The following is a 19374-nucleotide window of genomic DNA, read 5'->3' on the forward strand; positions in this document are numbered from 1 at the left end:
ACCCTTACGGTGATTCTGATTTCATCTCCACAAATGATTCAGAGTGACCTAGAGAAAGTCTCTGTTCTTAGCTTTAATTTCCCGTCTTAAAATTAGAACATTAGTAGTGGCTGACCTCAAAGGACTGGGATGGTAGGCTCAACCCAATCCTTTTTTTATTAGAAATCCATTTGGTTAAAATGAGAGAGATTTAAGTAAGTGCTAATAAGCCAATCACTTAAACACAGTAATGCTGGCTGTATCTTTTACCTGTACAAAACAGTGTGTGAGAGAGATTCAAACACCCATTTAAAATGAAACTGGTTTCCATGTAAAGAAATATAACCTTCCTGCTATTGCTACCTAGCACATTACTACCCATGTGCATATGTTTATTTAAAAGGAAAATTAAAGAATTAATTGCTTCAATATAAGATGCTTATATTGCCCTACTAAAGTAATATATGATTTATAGGTTTTGTTCAGGCTAGACAATACCTACAGTTATAACTAGTGCTCAGATTTTACACAATGCAAATGGCTACACTTTTGTGTGGTCCACTAATTTTTAAGAGAAATTCCAAACATTATTAGCTGCTATCAAGGTTACAGCTCCTCTTAGATCTAATAAAACAATCTGTTTGGACAGGTATCACTGGACTTTCATACACGGCTCATTCCCACAAAAAAACATTTACACAGTAAAAAAAGAGCAGCATGTAACAAAAACCACAGAAAGCAGATTTTTTAAAAAACAGCACGTTTCTGCTGTTAACAGGCAGCACTGAGTTTCACTGTGACCTCTGTGCCTCTTGCGCTCTATCCAGAAAATATGTTCAATGTGGTGATGGTGATCCAGAAATGCGCATGGGCACATGCTTAACATCTACTACAAGAATAGTGATCAGCTTAAATTTTGCTGGATTTGTCCTACATTCAGCAACTCAGCGGTTATTCCAGTAAAAATGAAATTGGGACAATTCATGGGCCAGGTTAAACTATACACTTGTGCTAATGGAAACCACTCGTGGTTTGAGCCAGAATATATAATCAGAGAAGGAAGATGCTTCAGTTTACAATTCTTATTTTATTATACCTCTGCAAGTAATTAGTTAGGAGATGGAAAACTATTGCCAGCTATACTCTTTTACTGCTAGCTCATTGCCCAGGCAGGCAGCTATCACAGTGACACTATTTTTCCATGAGGCAATGCTAATGTCACTGATCTTGCATTTAATCTTGCTATGAAAGTGTCATGAGTCCTTTTATTTGTAATAGTTATTTAGTTATGATAAAAATTGACACTATTTATGGAGTGTTGTAACCAAATACTAATAATCTAATATGCTTCATGTACATATTTGGATTTCATTTAAACAACATAAACCGCCACTCCTCTTTATATGGCCAGCAATAATATTAAGTATCTTCTGCAATTGTCTATAAAACAACCTCGTTTAGCTGTATATACTTAATAGAGTAAGGGCATGGCCTGTTTATACTGCACAGAAATATCTGTATTCTATAGACACACCTGTTACAGGCCAAGCATTATCTTAAAAAAAATGAAAATATTTTATTTTAATAGTATTTTATATTTTATCTTAAAAAATCTATATACCGTAAATTTCGCTCCATAACACGCAGATTTTTCCTCCTAGAAAGTAAGGGGAAATGTCTGTGCATGTTATGGAGCGAATGCCTACAGATGGGGGGAATCTGCTGCAGTCGTGAGCAGTCCGTGGCTCGCTTTGAAACAACAGGGTGTAAGCAGCTCCTGTCAGCTAGCGGAGCCGGGGATGAGGGAGAGAAGCAGAGCGGGGTCGGCTGCTTAAAAACAACCCCGTCCTCTATGTCCCTCTCTCCTCCCCACTGAGCTCGCTAAGTAGCAGCAAAGCTTTTCAGCCAGCCTTGCCGGGAGGAGGGAGAGAAGCAGAGCGGTGCTCTCTGTCCCTGCCTGCAGTTTTTTGCTGTCCGATTTTGGATTAGCCACTGTAGGGGCTGTGTGTGTGTGTGTGTGTGTGTGCTTGAGCTATCGTTCTCCTCCTCCTGCTTCCCGTTCACTCTCCCAGCGCCCCTGCGCTCTCCTGCGACTTTAGGATTGACACTGTGTGTCTGTGTGTGTGTGAGGGCTCCTTCTCCTCTTCCCGCAGGGAAGAGGAGGCGCAGGGAGAGTGAACGGGAAGCAGGAGGAGGAGAAGGAGCCCTCTCTCTCACACAGTGTCAATCCTAAAGTCGCAGGGGCGCAGGGAGAGTGAACGTGAAGCAAGAGGAGGAGAAGGAGCCCTCTCTCACACACAGTGTCAATCCTAAAGTCGCAGGGGCGCAGGGAGAGTGAACGGGAAGCAGGAGGAGGAGAAGGAGCCCTCTCACACACACAGTGTCAATCCTAAAGTCGCAGGGGCGCAGGGAGAGTGAATGGGAAGCAGGAGGAGGAGAAGGAGCCCTCACACACACACACACACACAGACACACAGTGTCAATCCTAAAGTCGCAGGGGCGCAGGGAGAGTGAACGGGAAGCACTCTCCCTGCGCCCCTGCGACTTCCAGCGCCCTGCGACTTTAGTGCCAGTTCTCTCTCTGCGTGTGTGTGTGTGTTTTGACCTCACTGCGCTTGTTGGGGGAGAGTGTTGGTCGCAATTTTTCTTGATTTGTCTCAGAGTGGTTACTATCATGGTTTCCTTGCCAGGGAGGAGGGAGAGACGCAGAACCTGCTTGTTCTAAAGGAGCAAAGCCAGAGAGGAGCCTCTCCTGCATTATTAGCAGCATCCTTCTCCACACCCCCCACGCGTGCTCCTTGTCCCTTGAGTGCTTTTCCTTCCCTCTCCACTTAAAACGTGGTTACAAAGCATGGATCCACATGGATCCTCAGGATTTTTGCACTGGGTCACCCCAAATTCACCATCAGATCACATAGCATAACCATGGCTACAGCCTGCACCAAAAATCACACGCACCCACTGTTTCATGGGGCCGCAATGGCGCAAAAACGTGGTTACAAAGCATGGATCCACATGGATCCTCAGGATTTTTGCATTGGGCTACCCCAAACTCACCGTCAGATCACATGTCTGTGGCCACAGCATGAACCACAAAAATCATACATCCACTGTTTCGTTTAGAATATTTTTTTCTTGTTTTCCTCCTCTAAAAACTACGTGCGTGTTATGGTCAGGTGCGTGTTATAGAGCGAAAAATACGGTATTTCTAAAGCAGCTTACAAAATAAAATATCAAAAACCGTAAAAAATAGTTCCTTTACTAATGAACAGTTCTTACTAGATCATTTAATGACAATAAACATGTGCCAGTTTTTTACATATAAACTTTTTTTACATCAAATAATGTTAATAGAAATATTGAAATGCAAAATACCAGTCTTGAGGAACACTAAAGACTGACCAATTGTTTAGAAGGAAATAGTTGCCCACGCTTCATTACATAATCCTACTGATCCTCCTCAACCACTTGTTTGAATGTGTCCTGAGATATCCAAAAAGTACTGCAGAAATGAGCATGCCCCGCTCATCCAAGTGCAGTATAGATAGCCAGGCTGCCTCCATTATTGGCAAACTCCATCTCTGCATGGCCAGATCACCTGTAGGTATGGTAGCAAATATGGAAGTTTTTCAGCCATGGCACAGCATCCCCATGGCAATCTCATTCTAAGGAGAAGGCGAGTTCTCTGGCTGCACAACAGTTGCTAAATGCATCCTGCGTGGACTTCGCCATGGGAAAACTTGCACTGCACATTCTCCTCAGCCTTCTCTCCTCAGCCAGCTGTTGGAATTATGGTCTAGCATTGCTTCATGCCACCAGCAGTGTTTAGCAGGCATAGGCAAACTCGGCCCTCCAGATGTTTTGGGACTACAACTCCCATGATTATATATTCTGGCTCTCTCTGTTCTCAGCCAAACCATGGCTAGGTGTGAACAAACAAGCATGCTGGTACACCGTTAGAAAAGGCTTGTTTCATGCCAGCCTCCAGTTTTGGTTGTTGCCATGCTGTCAAGTTAGAATGACATCTGAGCACGGGCATGCGGTTTGTTTCCCCACAGACGGCAACAAACCATGAGTGGTTAGCCAAAACAAACCTTAGTTACAGCTTGTGGCTTTTCTGGAGCAGGAGTAGTCACAAGCCCAGGTAAAGCTGTAATTCTAAGCCAAACCAATAACATGGCAGCAGCAGGACCAGGGAAGGAGTGAAATGGTCATAATCTTCTATTTCTTTTACCAGCACGTTTGCTTGTTCATGCTAATCCATAGAGTTAAAGATGGACAATGTGTACTCCTAAATCTATCCTAGAAGTCAAATCCTTTTTATTTATGATTAAGAAGAACATTGCCCATGTTTCCTGGACTTCAATAAAAGGTAAAGGTAAAGGGACCCCTGACTATTAGGTCCAGTCGTGACCGACTCTGGGGCTGCGGCGCTCATCTCACTTTACTGGCTGAGAGAGCCGGCGTACAGCTTCCGGGTCATGTGGCCAGCATGACTAAGCCGCTTCTGGTGAACCAGAGCAGCACACGGAAACGCCCTTTACCTTCCCGCCGGAGCGGTACCTATTTATCTACTTGCACTTTGATGTGCTTTCGAACTGCTAGGTTGGCAGGAGCAGGGACCGAGCAACGGAAGCTCACCCCGTCGCGGGGGTTTGAACCGCCGACCTTCTGATCAGCAAGTCCTAGTCTCTGTGGTTTAAACCACAGCACCACCCGCGTCCCTGGATTTCAATAGGTTCAGTCTAATAACCCATTTTAATTTGTGTTGGTTTCCTAGAAATAAATAAATAAATAAAATAAACTAGACAGAAAAATCTTTATTTAGAGCAACAAAATGCCAGCACACAACCTGCATCAATCTGAAGAGGTACCAAACTTAAGGAACCCCCCACATTACATTTGCAACCAACAGTGTATACAATTCAACCTAAAACGTAAAATTATCATTCATTAACTTAAAATCATTGGGGATATCTCCTTCCAGGCATCCTGAGATACCTACACAAAGCTAAAATGGGCAATAAGTTGACCCATATAGCTTGTTGCCAAAAATAACCAGATTTTGTAATTGTTCTATAAATAGTAAAATGGATCCACGCTGGTGAGGGAGCAGGGAGTGCTGAACTGAACCTACTACATAATGGTAGAAACTCAGGAGAATTGCAAAATTCTTGGTTTGCTTATTTATAGCCCCTCTCAGTTAATGAAAAGGCCAAAAAAACAACAACCCCAAACCTCAAGGAAAGTTGATGTGCTGCTATGCACACGTGTTGGAGGATGAACAGCAGCAGATGATGACTGTGTGCAGGCAAAACAGAAAAGAACACAACTGGTAAACTTTGCTGACGTTCTACACAACCCCTGATACACTTGGAGAGAGGACAGAGAAGAAATGCAAGCAAAATGAGCACTGCAATCGGCAACTCACCATGTGAGCCAGGCTGCCTTGTGATAATGTAAAAATGCATTTAAGAAAAAGACATGATTTCAAAATGTGCAGCGAATGCATCTCCATGCATGAACATGGACACATTCCCACATATTGGGAGCAGAGGAGAGAAATGCGAGGACGTGTGCAGAAAAAACAAGTGATGGCAGTGAAGCTGGAGCAAGAACAGAATATTGGGAAAAGTGATGATTTATTTAACAGTTGTATAATTTTGAAAACCGCTGGAAGACTTTGTGAGAAAAAGGATGATTACAGAAAGAGTAGAGACAAATTTCAAAGTACACAAGTTGCTAACTTTTCACAAAGTCTCCGCTTGTTTGCCACGATTAGAAAAATCCTAGCTGACGCATGCTACTTACTTTGACATGGCTCTGAGCTCCAAGATTGTAAATTTCAGTGGGTTTCACTTGATTAATTATCTTCACTAGGCAAGTACTATCTGTGAGATCGCCATAATGTAACTTCATGTCTTCAGAAGACAAAAGAACATAGTTAGGATAATAGAGATTTGATGCACACATTAATACAGTATGGTGTTTAATGTGAGGTGTCCCAATAATCTTAATTCATTATTTAAAAATATGTTTATTATAACCAGATTCCACTGGTGTTTTAAAAAAGAGAGAGGCACAGTTTAGTAAGTATTTTAAGCTGTAGTCATGAAAGCAATAGATCTCTTATTTCCAATAAGATCTTGCACAATGATCTTCACAGCTGACTGAACTCTAGTTCAAACATTATTTTCTTGGTCACACAAGTTATATGGTCTGTCTTCAGGTAACGCCTCACATAAACAAAACTGAACATGAATGTTGCCATTTAATCCATCCCTTGTACAGTATGTAGTAAACTTACAAGCTATAATAAATGTGCTTTAAAAGCCATATTAGATAAAAGTATTAGATGTTCTACTGGCCAGCTATCTGATAAAAAAAGAGTAAACTACTCAAAAGAACTATAGGTTTCTTACATACATACAAATGCCATGTCAGATGTTCAAAAAATATTAAGTTTTTTTAAAAAAAGCTTACCATACCTTTTAAAAAACATGAAAATCAGTACTTCTGAAATCACTACTTTTGCTTGTTATAAACCAACTGACTCACATAACAATTTGTATATGTGACCATGCATATGGGTAACTCAGGTAAGGAATAAATACTGTAGAATGTTTTAAATCAGCCTTTGAAAGTTAAAGGCTGAATTAAAACATACTTATTCTTTAACTGTATGGCTAGTTTCAGCAACTACATTCGTCAGCAGCCTGTTTGTTGAGGTGACTGAGACGTTTCTACTGGCCAGTGTCTGGGATCACGTGAAGACAGACAGCGTCATCTGCATGACCAAGAAGAACATCTGAACTTGTTCTTCGCCAAGCATGAAAATTACTTTGCAATATACTGTTAAGACACTTCAGTTAAGTAACCTTGCTGTCCTTGAAAGTCATTTTATGCAACAGGGTCAAAATGTGACCCAAACAAATTATATTTGCAAAAAAAATTCTAAGCCTCACCAGAAAATATTTACACATCAGTCACCATGGCTAACTTTCCACACTGATACAATCTTGTACAACTTTCCAGCCAGACAACATTGTTGATACAAACAAAAACACACCCATTTCTCCCTCTTACCCTCTATCCCAACAGTAAGTAAAGTCTTACTTCCTTCTGTGTGAGCCTGTGGGTTCTTGTAAAGATGTTCAATCCGTCCTGTATTAAAAGAGCTAGACCTACGAACAATTCCATGCACCTGTAATAAAATACTTAGTGAATATTTTTATAGGTAATATAGAAAGTAAGTTGTTGGCCATAACAACTATATGTCCTTAAAAAGAACAAAGGAATTGTTATACTACGATGACAACTAGAAAGATCACAGCTGGGGACAGTGAGAGGACATAATTTTTCAGTTATTTTGTCAAACCAAACCCAAATGCCACAGCATTAAATTCAGATGGGATTAGTGTAGCATTTTGCATTATTTCTTCTTGTTAACACAGTCTCATAATCAAAATATCAGATGGCACACTATAGCAACAAGTATAAAATATAGTGCATTTATGCTTCATATTTTCAAACCAGCCACACACACAAGCACATACACACAACCCTCACAACATAACATTTCTGCTATAACAAACCGTGGAACAAGAACATGCAGTGAGCTCAAGCATGCCCTTCCCCTCTTCTGCCCAGCTTACCAATTTCTGGTGAATCTAACCAGAAAGATATGGGGCAAAACAGAATTGAAGACAGGGATATTTTAGACAGCATTGTGAATAAAAATGTAAATTAGACAAAATTACAGTTGGATAGAATAATAAGCCTGTTAGAGAAAATAATGCTAAAATTTGAGGATTAGAATTTTAAAGACCAGCTAATGAGTGTGGAGATGAAATAGAAAATATGTATTTAAACTGCAGCCCCCAGCACTTATATGCAATTTTTATTTTTGTGCTAGTGTGCTAGGTATAGTACAAAGAAGTGGCTCACTAGGGAAAACATGAAAACAAATAGGGAAAGTGGAGTATAGGAAAGTCACAGCAGTAGAGAAAAACCAATGACACTTCAAGAAAGGCGCTACTAAAGAAGTTGTGAAGGATGAGAGGAACACAATTAGACAAATACTCCAGGTGGACCTTTCAGGAACAGAGTACAGCATGGTCCTGCCTGCATTAATGAGTCACATGTGCTTTTAAAAAATGGTATGTCTGGTCTTGCGAGCTGTAAATGTTTCCCATAGAAGTGCTATGCAACATCACAGTTCTACACTGTTCATCAGAAGGCGGCAGCTCTGCAAAAGTTCTGACATTACAGGACTGTGCAAATGGAGCTCAACTTAAAGGTAAAGGTAAAGGGACCCCTGACCATTAGGTCCAGTCGTGGCCGACTCTGGGGTTGCGGCACTCATCTTGCTTTATTGGCTGAGGGAGCAGGTGTACAGCTTCCGGGTCATGTGGCCAGCATGACTAAGCCACTTCTGACGAACCAGAGCAGCACACAGAAACGCCGTTTACCTTCCCGCCGGAGTGGTACCTATTTATCTACTTGCACTCTGATGTGCTTTCGAACTGCTAGGTTGGCAGGAGCGGGGACTGAGCAACGGGAGCTTACCCCGTCGCGGGGATTCGAACCGCCAACCTTCTGATCGGCAAGCCCTAGGCTCTGTGGTTTAACCCACAGCGCCACCCGCGTCCTGCAAGGAGCTCAACCTACTACAGTCCAACTCTGAAGAACATAACCAAGAGTAAACAACTTCTTTCAGAGGTGGCTCTGTAGGTTGTTTTCTGCAGAAACGGGGGGGGGGGGATTGAGCATGAAATCCATTTTCCCACAAAAAAGTAGCTATTCCAGGTTTTCCTCCCTTTTTAAATTTTATACATTGCATCACAACACGCGCAATAATGTTCAGCAGCCTTACCTTGCACAGGCTGCTGTTTATCTGAACAGGAGGAAGTGTGCAAAAAACAGCTATACCCTGAGGACTAAAGGGATTCCACCATTGGACAGTCTTTGATAAATAGCACAATAAGCTGGCATGATTACAGACCATGTTGCACATTCTTCTCTAAACTTTTGATTTGTTATCTAAGGCTGAGTGGAAAACATATGCAGAGAGGGACAGCAGCAAGGAAGCCCTTTCCAAATTATTCCATGAGTCTGCAGTCAGTCACCAAGACGAGTCACTCACCTCATAGCCCTTTTCCAGCAGGAACTCGGCCAAGTATGAGCCATCCTGAAAAGAATAAAGATAGGAAAACGTTATGGAAATGTTAGAACCATTGCATCTGTACATGGTGGTTAGAAGCTCCCTAAGGCCTTAAGAATATTGTAAATCAATACTGAACTGGTGACTAACAGCATATATTTAATGTCCAGTTAAATACAAGTATTTGCATATAAATCCTTGGCATAGCATACACCAAGAAGAGCAACTTAACATGTCAACTCATAAATCATTCTTTTCTGTTTCATATTTTAAATTCTCTTTTTTCCCCTCCAGTATTTTTTTCAAATGTGCCTTACAACAGAACTCGTTTGTTCTCTTTGTCCATTTACTGTCATATTGCTTTTAACTGTCTGTTAAAAAAAATTCCAAGGCCATTTCCAAGGCCATAGGGTCAGTTTATATCACATTTCATAGGAGTATACATGTTTTATAAACTTAAACATATAACATGGAGCTAATCCACTTTTTTTTTTTTTAATGCAGCCTGGGATTTCCCCTCCTGCACTTATAAAGGGGGAAATTACAAAAGGAGAGAGGAATACCAACTAGCGCTGGGAAACAGACTCCAAAAGCACAAATGACTATCCTGCGTACCAGGGGCTGTGTGAATGTTCTTACAGCTAGAAATATAAGCCAACAAGTTGTGATTATGGAGGCCAACTGACAGTTTGCCAAGCAAATATTGAGAGGGAGGGAGGAAGAGAGAGGGGGAAAGATAGAGAGAATATTAAAACATGAACTGTGAATTAGTTCGCAGCGGGGGTGAATTCACCGAAGGGTATAATTTATTTTCACTTGCACTCCCTCCTTCCAACTATTCTTCATTTTTCACAGACAGAAACCAGAAGGAAACAATGAAATAACCCGTCAACCTGACTTAAAACACTGAACGCGCCAAAGTACCATCAGGTTTCCATGGGATATATCCACCTATTTCTTAAAAATTTCGGGACGCTGAACAAAATCCACACATGCAAAGGGTGAAGGCAAAAGTGGTTCCCTAAGTCACTGTGTTCACTTGGAACTTGAAATGCATTATGGGACTCTGAAGTAGGGGTTGGAGAAACCATATCCTCCAGTTGTTATTATGTTCCAACTCCCATCAGCACAAGCCAGCATGCCAATGGTCAGAGATGATGGGAGATGTAGTTCAGCAACTTTGAGAGGGTTGGTCCCTTCCAACTCTACAATTCTACGATTCTACGATTCTATTCCTCCTTGCTATAAAACAGTGCCCATGGAACATTCACTGCAGCACTGATGAGGAAATGCATAAATCCAAGTGACAGGGCACGGCGCACATATGTGATTTCCAATCTTCTCAGCTTTTCTTAAGACTCTTGACACAAATATTGCTTTCTAGGTTTCTGTAAACTAACGTGGAGAGAGAAAACAAAAGTATTGGCATATAAACATTTACTCTGCTACATGTGGGGATACTTTGAGTCAGGCAAAATCTGATTACAACCCTGGTTTAGCTTGGCAATAACAAACCAGGACTACCATGAAGTCAGGGAAAAGGAAGGGGGGAAATATAAATATGTTACCATTCACTCAATTAAAAAAGAAAGGAAGAAAACGCTGTTGTACTGCTCCGCCTTGGTTGCTTAACACATTAAAATCCAGAGATGAAAGTAAAATCCCAAACGAAGAGCGGAGGATCCCGATTAGTCGTAACGTTGATGAGAAACAGATCCAAGTACAACTGAACCCTGTCAATAAGGTCTTGTTCTTCTCACTAGGGCTGTTTCTCAAACTTTCCAGCCACACTGGAACATTTCGAACTAGCAGTGGCATTCACTTCCTTTGCATTTCCTTTCCAGGTCTATCAAGTGATAGAACATGACATGACAATGAATGGGAAACAAGCCACCGCCAGAAGCTACTGCTTTTTGATTCCAGCATAGTACTGCTAATTTGGCTGTCCAGTAATCTCACACAATGCACGCTAGCAAAAGGCTTACTTCAAGATACATTATCATAATCCACTTGTCCCACTTCCCTCTTTTCTTTCAGTGAGGTAGTGGTCAATGAACATCACACTCAGAAGGCTGATTAAACTGTCAGTCCAAGTTTACAATTTACTTTATTTCTAGACTTTCAGACCATACAACTGAAAGTCACGAGAGATATTAATGTAACATTATAATAATGTACATTTACAGTACAATCTCATGCATGCCTACTCAGAAGTGTCTGCAGAATCACACTCTTAAAAGATCATCCACACAATCCAAAACTGTAATCCTGTACCTGGAAACAAGCCATATTGAACTCACTAGGACTTACTTTTGAGTAGACATGCAAAGGATTATGGTGTAAGGCATTTGTACAGAAACTCACCTACACTCAGTAAATATGTTGTTGTTTTTTAAAAAATCCAATTGGTTTGGATGCCCGGAGACAGAATAATGATGATTTTAATCACTATAGTTAGCTTTTGGGTTAGAAAGCCTAAAGCAAATCAGAAGTATTAGTCAATTTTGGTTCTCTCAGCTTTAAATTTTTTCAACCTTAAATTCAGTTCTCCATGTTTTGAAGTGATTTGTGATTTTAAAAAAAAAATCCTCATGAAAACTCGCCAGTATTTCAGTGTAAATTTTTCCTAACACTTTAGTGTGGAGCTTATATGTGTGTTTTCATTACGTGGTACTAAAAGCATGATCTTTCCCTTGTGATTTCTGCAGAAGCTGGAGGGCTCTACTAGGCTGTTCTCCTGGGAAAGAAAACAACCCCTTTCCCCAACATCAAGGCTTGATCTACTCCTTTGTGGCCAGTTACTCAAAGGAGGCAAACTAGAGATGAAGGACAAAAGCAACAGGAACCTTGCTTTGTATGAACATATTGCTCCCCAACCCCTTGGGCATCCCAGTCAACCTTCCTGATTGATTGATTGATTGATTGATTGATTGATTGATTTGCCACTTTTCTACAATGAGCTGTGTCCAAAGCAGCTTACAGCAAACAAGCAACACATCAAAATACAAAGCACTGGAAATAAGAGAAACAGAATACAAAACACGTAAGCAAATTAAAAAATGACAAAAACCAACAATTTGGCAAACACAGAATAAACTCTATACAGTATTTCAAAAATAGAAGCAGCAGCAAACTGAGCTTAAGCACATACAGTAGTACCTTGGGTTACATATGCTTCAGATTACATACGCTTCAGGTTACAGACTCTGCTAACCCAGAAATAATACCTCAGGTTAAGAACTTTGCTTCAGGATGAGAACAGAAATCGTGCTCTGGCGGCGCGGCAGCAGCAGGAGGCCCCATTAGCTAAAGTGGTGCTTCAGGTTAAGAACAGTTTCAGGTTAAGAACGGACCTCCGGAACGAATTAAGTACTTAACCCGAGGTACCACTGTATATATATAGCAAAACAAGCATTAACTGACAACCACGTTTCTGGTACTAGTCTTGCTATACTCCAAGGAGCCTGGCTTAAATGCAGTTCAGAGGGGAGGTATCTTCTCACCAGGCTAGATGACATACAGCTGGCTCCTTTAGCCTTACTCCAGAGGAGGCTTACAACAGCAAAAAGCACATGTCAGGAAGGGCAATGAGGGCAAGTTTCTTCCCAAGCCTTCTGGAAGTACCAGCTGCTGCTGGTGGTGGTGGTCTTATTGCATTTCTTGGGGTATGCAAACTGAAGTCAGTACTTACCCTAATTTTAGAATGACTCCCATGCGGCTTTCTAAAACTGTTAGCTGGGAAGCTGGGAAGGAGGCCTGAAAGGTGAAGGACAGGTGGCAAAAGTGTATGGCTAGGGTGATCAGTTCAAAGATTGCAGAGAACTACTTCAACTGAATGCCAAGGAAGAAAATGCAAGATGCCACAGCGTCATAACATGTTCTTATTCTTTCAGTTACCCTCTCTCATAAGTTTCCCATACCCTCCACACACTTCTCTAATACCAAACACCAACTGGCAAATTAATGCAAGAATCAGCAGACAGCACCACCTAACAGAACCTTCCCTCCTACATTACCATAACACTACTGTCTGCTACAGGTTGCCACAAAATACAAGTTTGTTTTACCTGCTTGACTTACTTAAGACCACTTTTTGCCATCAACTATATGCCATCCAGCCACTCCGTCCTGCACTGTGTTGTACCAGGATGATCTTTCTCCTTTTGTCTGTCTTGTTTAAATAAAACCCTTTTTAAAGAAAAACCAAAGCGAAACCCAAATGTTTCTTTCTGAGCTAATTTGCAATTTGTTTTGCTTAGGGGATTTGTAAGGTTGAATGAGTAAGACCGTGACATTGTTCTTGGGCTTAAATTATTTATTCTTTCAACAGTGGATCATTTAGTGTTTGAATAGTTGGTGGAGTACAAGACAGGTTGGTGTTTTTAAGAAACCACTCACACACACACACAAATCAAAAGAACTAAACCCCAACACAAATAGTTATTCAAAGAAATTAAATTGTATATAAAAAGATCAGCCAAATGTGCTTAGTGTCCCACACGCAAGTCAAATGTAGTCATAATCAGGCTGTGAAAAGAAAACTCCAAGTACTATAGCACACCGTTCATTAAAAAATATGTGACTTCTATCATTCTTAATGGTTCCATTGTGAAAAAGCTTTTAAATAGCTCCTTTGTTCGTCCAGCACCTAGAATACCATTGACAAGTAAAAATGTGAAGTAGTTGTAGTTCATAGCTCAATGCAACCTGTAAGTTATGGTTTTGAAAAGAACTATTCTGGGAATGTTTTAAACTATACCCCTATGTATACCAAATTGTGTATGTGTTCACTGAGGTTATCTTGCAGCCATAGCCAAAATGGATTATGACATTTATATTTCGTAACTGTGAAGATTGAAAATATAAATTATTTTAAAATGTAATTTCTGGTAAACTCATGTGTATTCTTAAAACAAATTAAGGTACCTCTACTTGAGGATATCAGTTGCTGGTTAATTTCAGCCAACTTATACTTATTGAGGCATTAGATCCTTTGTTTTTTCATTGTCTTGCTCACCTATTTATTTATTTTTCTCAGATTTGCTAATTATTTTAGTAAATGGATATTGTAACATTACTGCATTATAAAGGTGAACCTATTCTAATGTCATAAATAATTACTATGAGTATGTCACTAATACAAGGTGGGACAGTGGGATTACAACTTATGCTGGTTTTACTTACACAATCATATCTTTATGTGGATCGCAAAAAATAAATAAATAGAAAGGTTTACTTACTAGGCTCTGCATAGCTCCCAGGGCTATCCACAAAGGGAAAACCCTGTACAAAAAGAGCTTTTTACGCCCTCTGCCTTGCTTACTGAGCTCTGGAGACTCATGGGAGATCTCGGACAACAACAATCTCGCCAGATCTCAGGGGACAGTTCAAGAGGTCATTCTGACTTTGCACAACTTTGCCTTTACGTGCAACTCCCATGAACACAGCCCTTACAGAAGCTGCAAGCACACTGTATTCAACTCCTTTTTACTCAGAGTACAGCCATTGAAAGTCATGGATTTACTTTGCGTGAAACCTAATTGAATATCACTCATAATATCTGTGAAGTAGGACATCCGAAATGCTCTCGCCAGTTGGTCGTGGTGGATTTAGTATGATCACAGCCAAGTCTTTCTTCATGTAGGTAACAATAATATAAAGTTGGTAACATTAGCATGAAGCAAAAACCAATCCCCTCTTCTGAAAGGCCTATGGCTGCTGAGTAAACCTGTTGTCAATTTTATTATGGTTATTCACTTATTTTATTTTTATATCTTTATTTCGCTGGAAACAGCCTAGAGTCTGAACCCCAGTGGCCTAACTCACATAACGTCCACAGGTGTTGATACAGGAGCAGTCTGGGAATCAGTGGAATGGCTTTCACAATAGTCTGGTAATTTATACATGAGATCTTAGAAAATATGTATAAAGTTAATGCATAAAGGTATTGTTCAATATTTAAATTTTAAAAAAAGACTTCTGAAGTACTATCACAAGAGTCACATGCACATTCTGCCATGTTTTACAATTCCAATGCAAAATTAGTTACTTGATAAAGATGAGGATTCATATTCATTATATGACCTCATTTACGCATGTCAACATCTCCCTAATATAGAAAGAAAACATATAAAAGTGCTGTGTTTGTGTGGTTTTATACTGCTTTTCTTCACCAGTGGTAGCTCATGACCTGGAACATGTCTTATTACACCTACTAAGGCAGTATTCGTTTATTGATGTGTCCCTCAGGGAAAAAAATTGGCTTCAAGTTCATGCGACACCTCTGTTTCTGCAACAAAATAACACCTTCTCAATCCAAGATGGAAACAATATGAAAGTTAATTTAAATGTACTTAAAAAAATTAAGCTGCTTTATATTAAAACACATTATCAGCTTGATTAGGGAATACAATGATAAATTTGATTAAAATTTTAATTTGGATTTATATTGTGCAAATCTCTCACACTAGTAATTACTTCTACACAAGGCAATTATTTCTACACATGCATAAACAATTGTTTAGACTCAAAGGCAGGATCTCCAATACATTAGTGGAGATGCTATTCTATTCTAAATAAAGATGCAAGATTATTTAAAGGGCTGAATTGTATTTGTGGAAACTATTTAGTGTGTCTATTGGAATGGCTCTAAAAGGAAAGCTGGGTTTCCTCTTCTGGCTGAAAGTAATTAAAGGGTAGGGGGATGTCCTGTGTTAGCAAACTCAATCAGCAGTCTAGAATTCATTTTGGAGACATTTCACCAACTACTCCCTCAGTTTTTCAAAGGAAACATCTTATTTCCTCAGTTGTGAGAGAATGGGTTTGACATTCAATACACCTGTGAACCTAACAGCTACAAAACAAGATGAATTCTTGCGAGGGAAAAGTCCCTCTCGGTGCCACTGGACTCTGCTGGTTTTGATCTCTAAAACACCAAATTAGGTTTAGCCAGTGATATTTTTCTAGAAAAAGAGGTGCTGGAATTCACCATGAGCACCTCCCTCATTCTCTTGGAATGGCAATGGCGTCCACTTGAAAGGTGTCAGAACTGAGTCCCAGTGAGTTCCGGATAAAAAAAAACCCTCCTGGGTTGAGCCAACAGGTTGCCTTCCAGATGCTGTATGGCTACTAACTACATCAGGCCTGGACGACATGGCCAATCATCAAGGATGATGGGAACTGTAGTGCAGTATCTGGAGGGCATCACATTGGCTAGCCCTGCCCTGAAAGGGTTCGGGATACAGTGGTACCTCGCAAGACGAATGCCTCGCAAGATGAAAAACTCACAAGACGAAAGGGTTTTTGGTTTTTTGAGTTGCTTCGCAAGACGAATTTCCCTATGGGCTTGCTTTGCAAGATGAAAACGTCTTGCAAGTTTGTTTCCTTTTTCTTAAAACCGTTAATACCCAGGGTGCATTAGAGGTGCAGTTGCGACTTGACTTTGAGGAGCAACTCATAGCACGCGGTGTGGTAGCCTGCTGGAGAATGTTGGGGCCACTTCTTAAAATTACTGCAGACTTAATACAGTGGTGCTTCGCAAGACGAAAAGTTTGCAAGACGAAAAAACTCGCAGAACGAATTAATTTCGTCTTGCGAGGCACCACTGTATATCAAGGTCCCTACTGTGAACTTTCCCATATATAAAAAGGCTCGGCTTCAAGGTCCTGCTGCATACATTACACAGAGCAACGGTAAACAATTACCTGAGGCAGATCCTTCTCAGCTCTTAGACTGTGGCACTTCCACTCTAGGGATGTCCACCTTGGCTCACCCTTGTTGGCCTTTTGGCAACGGGTTTTGGCCTAGGGCTTGCCGATTGGAAGGTCGGCGGTTTGAATCCCCATGATGGGGTGAGCTCCCATTGCTCTGTCCCAGCTTCTGCCAACCTAGCAGTTTGAAAGCACATCAAAGTGCAAGTAGATAAATAGGTACCGCTCCGGAGGGAAGGTAAACGGCGTTTTTGTGCGCTGCTCTGGTTTCGCCAGAAGCGGCTTAGTCATACTGGCCACATGACCTGGAAAAACTGTCTGTGGACAAACTGTCTGTGGACAAAAGTCCTTTGGTTGCAGCAAGATTTTGAGAGTTTTAAGTTTATGCTGCTAAAAATTGTAAACTACCCTGACTACTGCACAGGCACTAAAAGGACGCAAAAGAAATGCCTGTCTGTCTCATAAAGCTGGTTGACTGACCAAAGAGTGCTCACAAATGGTTCCTCAGCATCCTGGAAAAAAGTGACAAGGCCCCTTGTTGTTCAACGTCTTTATAAATGACTTGGATAAAGGAATTGAGGGGGTGCTAATCAAATTTGCAGATGACACCAAACGAGGAGGAAGTAGCTAATAGTGCAGAAGACAGAACTGAGATTCAATACGACCTTAACAAATTGGAGAACTGGGCCAAAATTAACAAAATGAATTTCAATAGGAACAAATGTCAGCTTCCACACTTAGGCAAGAATAACCAACTGAACAAATATAAGTTGATGGACACCTGGTTTACCAATAGTACATGTGAAAAGGGTCTAGGAGTCATAAAAACCATAAGCTTAACATGAGTCAACTGTGTGATGCAGCAGCAAAAAAAGGTGATGCTATTCTAGGCTGCATCATCAGAAGTCTAGTGTCCAGATCAAGGGAAGTAATAGTACCATTCTATTCTGCCTTGGTCAGACCACACCTGGAGTACTGTGTCCAGTTCTGGAAGCCATGATTTAAGAACAATATTGAAAAGCTGGAATGTGTGCAGAGGAGGGCAACCAAGATGATCAAGAAACTAAGCCTGATGAGGAAGTTAAGGGAGTTGGGTATGTTTAACCTGGGAATGAGGATACTGAGAAGTGATATGATAGTCATCTTCAAATATGAAGGACTGTCACATGGAAAATAGAGCAAGCTTGTTTTCTTCTGCTCTGGAGGATAGACCTGAACCAATGGGTTCAAGTTACAATAAAGTAGGTTCTGTTCTAAACATCAGGAAGAACTTCCTGACAGTAAGAGCTATCTGACAATGGAGCAGACTCCCTCGGAAGGTGATGGACTCTCCTTCTTTGGAGGTTATTAAGCAGAGGTTGGATGGTCATCTGTTATGGATGCTTTAGTTTAGTTCGGTTTAGTTGCATTGCAGGGGACTGGACTAGATGACCCTCAGGTCCCTTCCAACTCTATGATTCTATGATGCTATATGTGATAAATAAAACTAGTTTAATACAACAACTCTGAGCTTTACAGACTCTGATGACAGGCATGAATGGGAGAGGCTGTGCTATAGAACCTGAATTATGTGTGCAACCTATATGCATGTAGCAAGGTGGCTGAGACTCCTCTTGACCACAGACCACCTACACTGGGGCCATGTTTGACAGATAGGCAAGCATGCCCACCTGTATATCACCTGGTGCCACTTTGCCTGTGTGGGCTGAAAGCAAACTACAAGGGGGAAAGTACAGCACTTTGCAAGCACTGCAGATCAGCTGATTTTTCAACCCCCCTTTTGACCCAGCTATCATATACAAGATCAGCTGTAGGAAAGGTTAGGGTGGCTTGAGCTAGACAGCCTCATGGGCCAAATGGAGAGACTTGGCATGTCTAATTAAGCCTGCAGGCTGAATGTTCCCCACTGCTGGGCCTACGCTTTCCAACTGCTTGTCCACGAACTTAAGAGTTGTTAGGAAACCACTGCCACACAGCATGAGATGATGATGCAGTCAGGGAACTAATGTGGAAACCTGGAGCACATGCAGAAGCCCCTATGAGCACCCGAAGGGCTCTTCAGATCCCTGACTAGGCACTTAGAATAGGTAAAGGTAAAGGGACCCCTGACCATTAGGTCCAGTCGTGGCCGACTCTGGGTTGCGGCGCTCATCTTGCTTTATTGGCCGAGGGAGCAGGCATACAGCTTCCAGGTCATGTGGCCAGCATGACTAAGCCGCTTCTGACGATCCAGAGCAGCGCACGGAAACACCATTTACCTTCCCGCCGGAGCGGTACCTATTTATCTACATGCACTTTGATGTGCTTTCGAACTGCTAGGTTGGCAGGAGCAGGAAACGAACAACGGGAGCTCACCCTGTCACAGGGATTCGAACTGCCGACCTTCTGATCAGCAAGCCCTAGGCTCTGTGGTTTAACCCACAGTGCCACTTGTGTCCTAGGCACTTAGGATACAGACCTGAAAAGCTGCAAAATATTAGCAGACCACAAAAAGAAGGAAAAGTACTGAGGAACAACAAATTC

At 41.2% G+C, this 19374-nt stretch overlaps 1 protein-coding gene across 2 annotated transcripts in view; it reads right to left on the reverse strand.

Moving 5' to 3' along the window:
* GMDS (GDP-mannose 4,6-dehydratase) overlaps positions 1–19374 on the reverse strand; it is a 285325-nt gene that overhangs the window by 245739 nt on the left and 20212 nt on the right. For both annotated transcript variants that reach the window (XM_077933314.1, XM_028737854.2), the window contains exons 2-4: positions 9125–9169; positions 7096–7183; positions 5791–5900 (exon numbers count right to left, since the gene is read on the reverse strand). In XM_077933314.1, coding sequence (XP_077789440.1) covers positions 5791–5900; positions 7096–7183; positions 9125–9169 — 243 coding nt within the window. The remainder of the gene's footprint in view (positions 1–5790; positions 5901–7095; positions 7184–9124; positions 9170–19374) is intronic.

The sequence above is a fragment of the Podarcis muralis genome, chromosome 8 (genome assembly GCF_964188315.1).
Source record: "Podarcis muralis chromosome 8, rPodMur119.hap1.1, whole genome shotgun sequence".
Taxonomy (NCBI): domain Eukaryota; kingdom Metazoa; phylum Chordata; class Lepidosauria; order Squamata; family Lacertidae; genus Podarcis; species Podarcis muralis.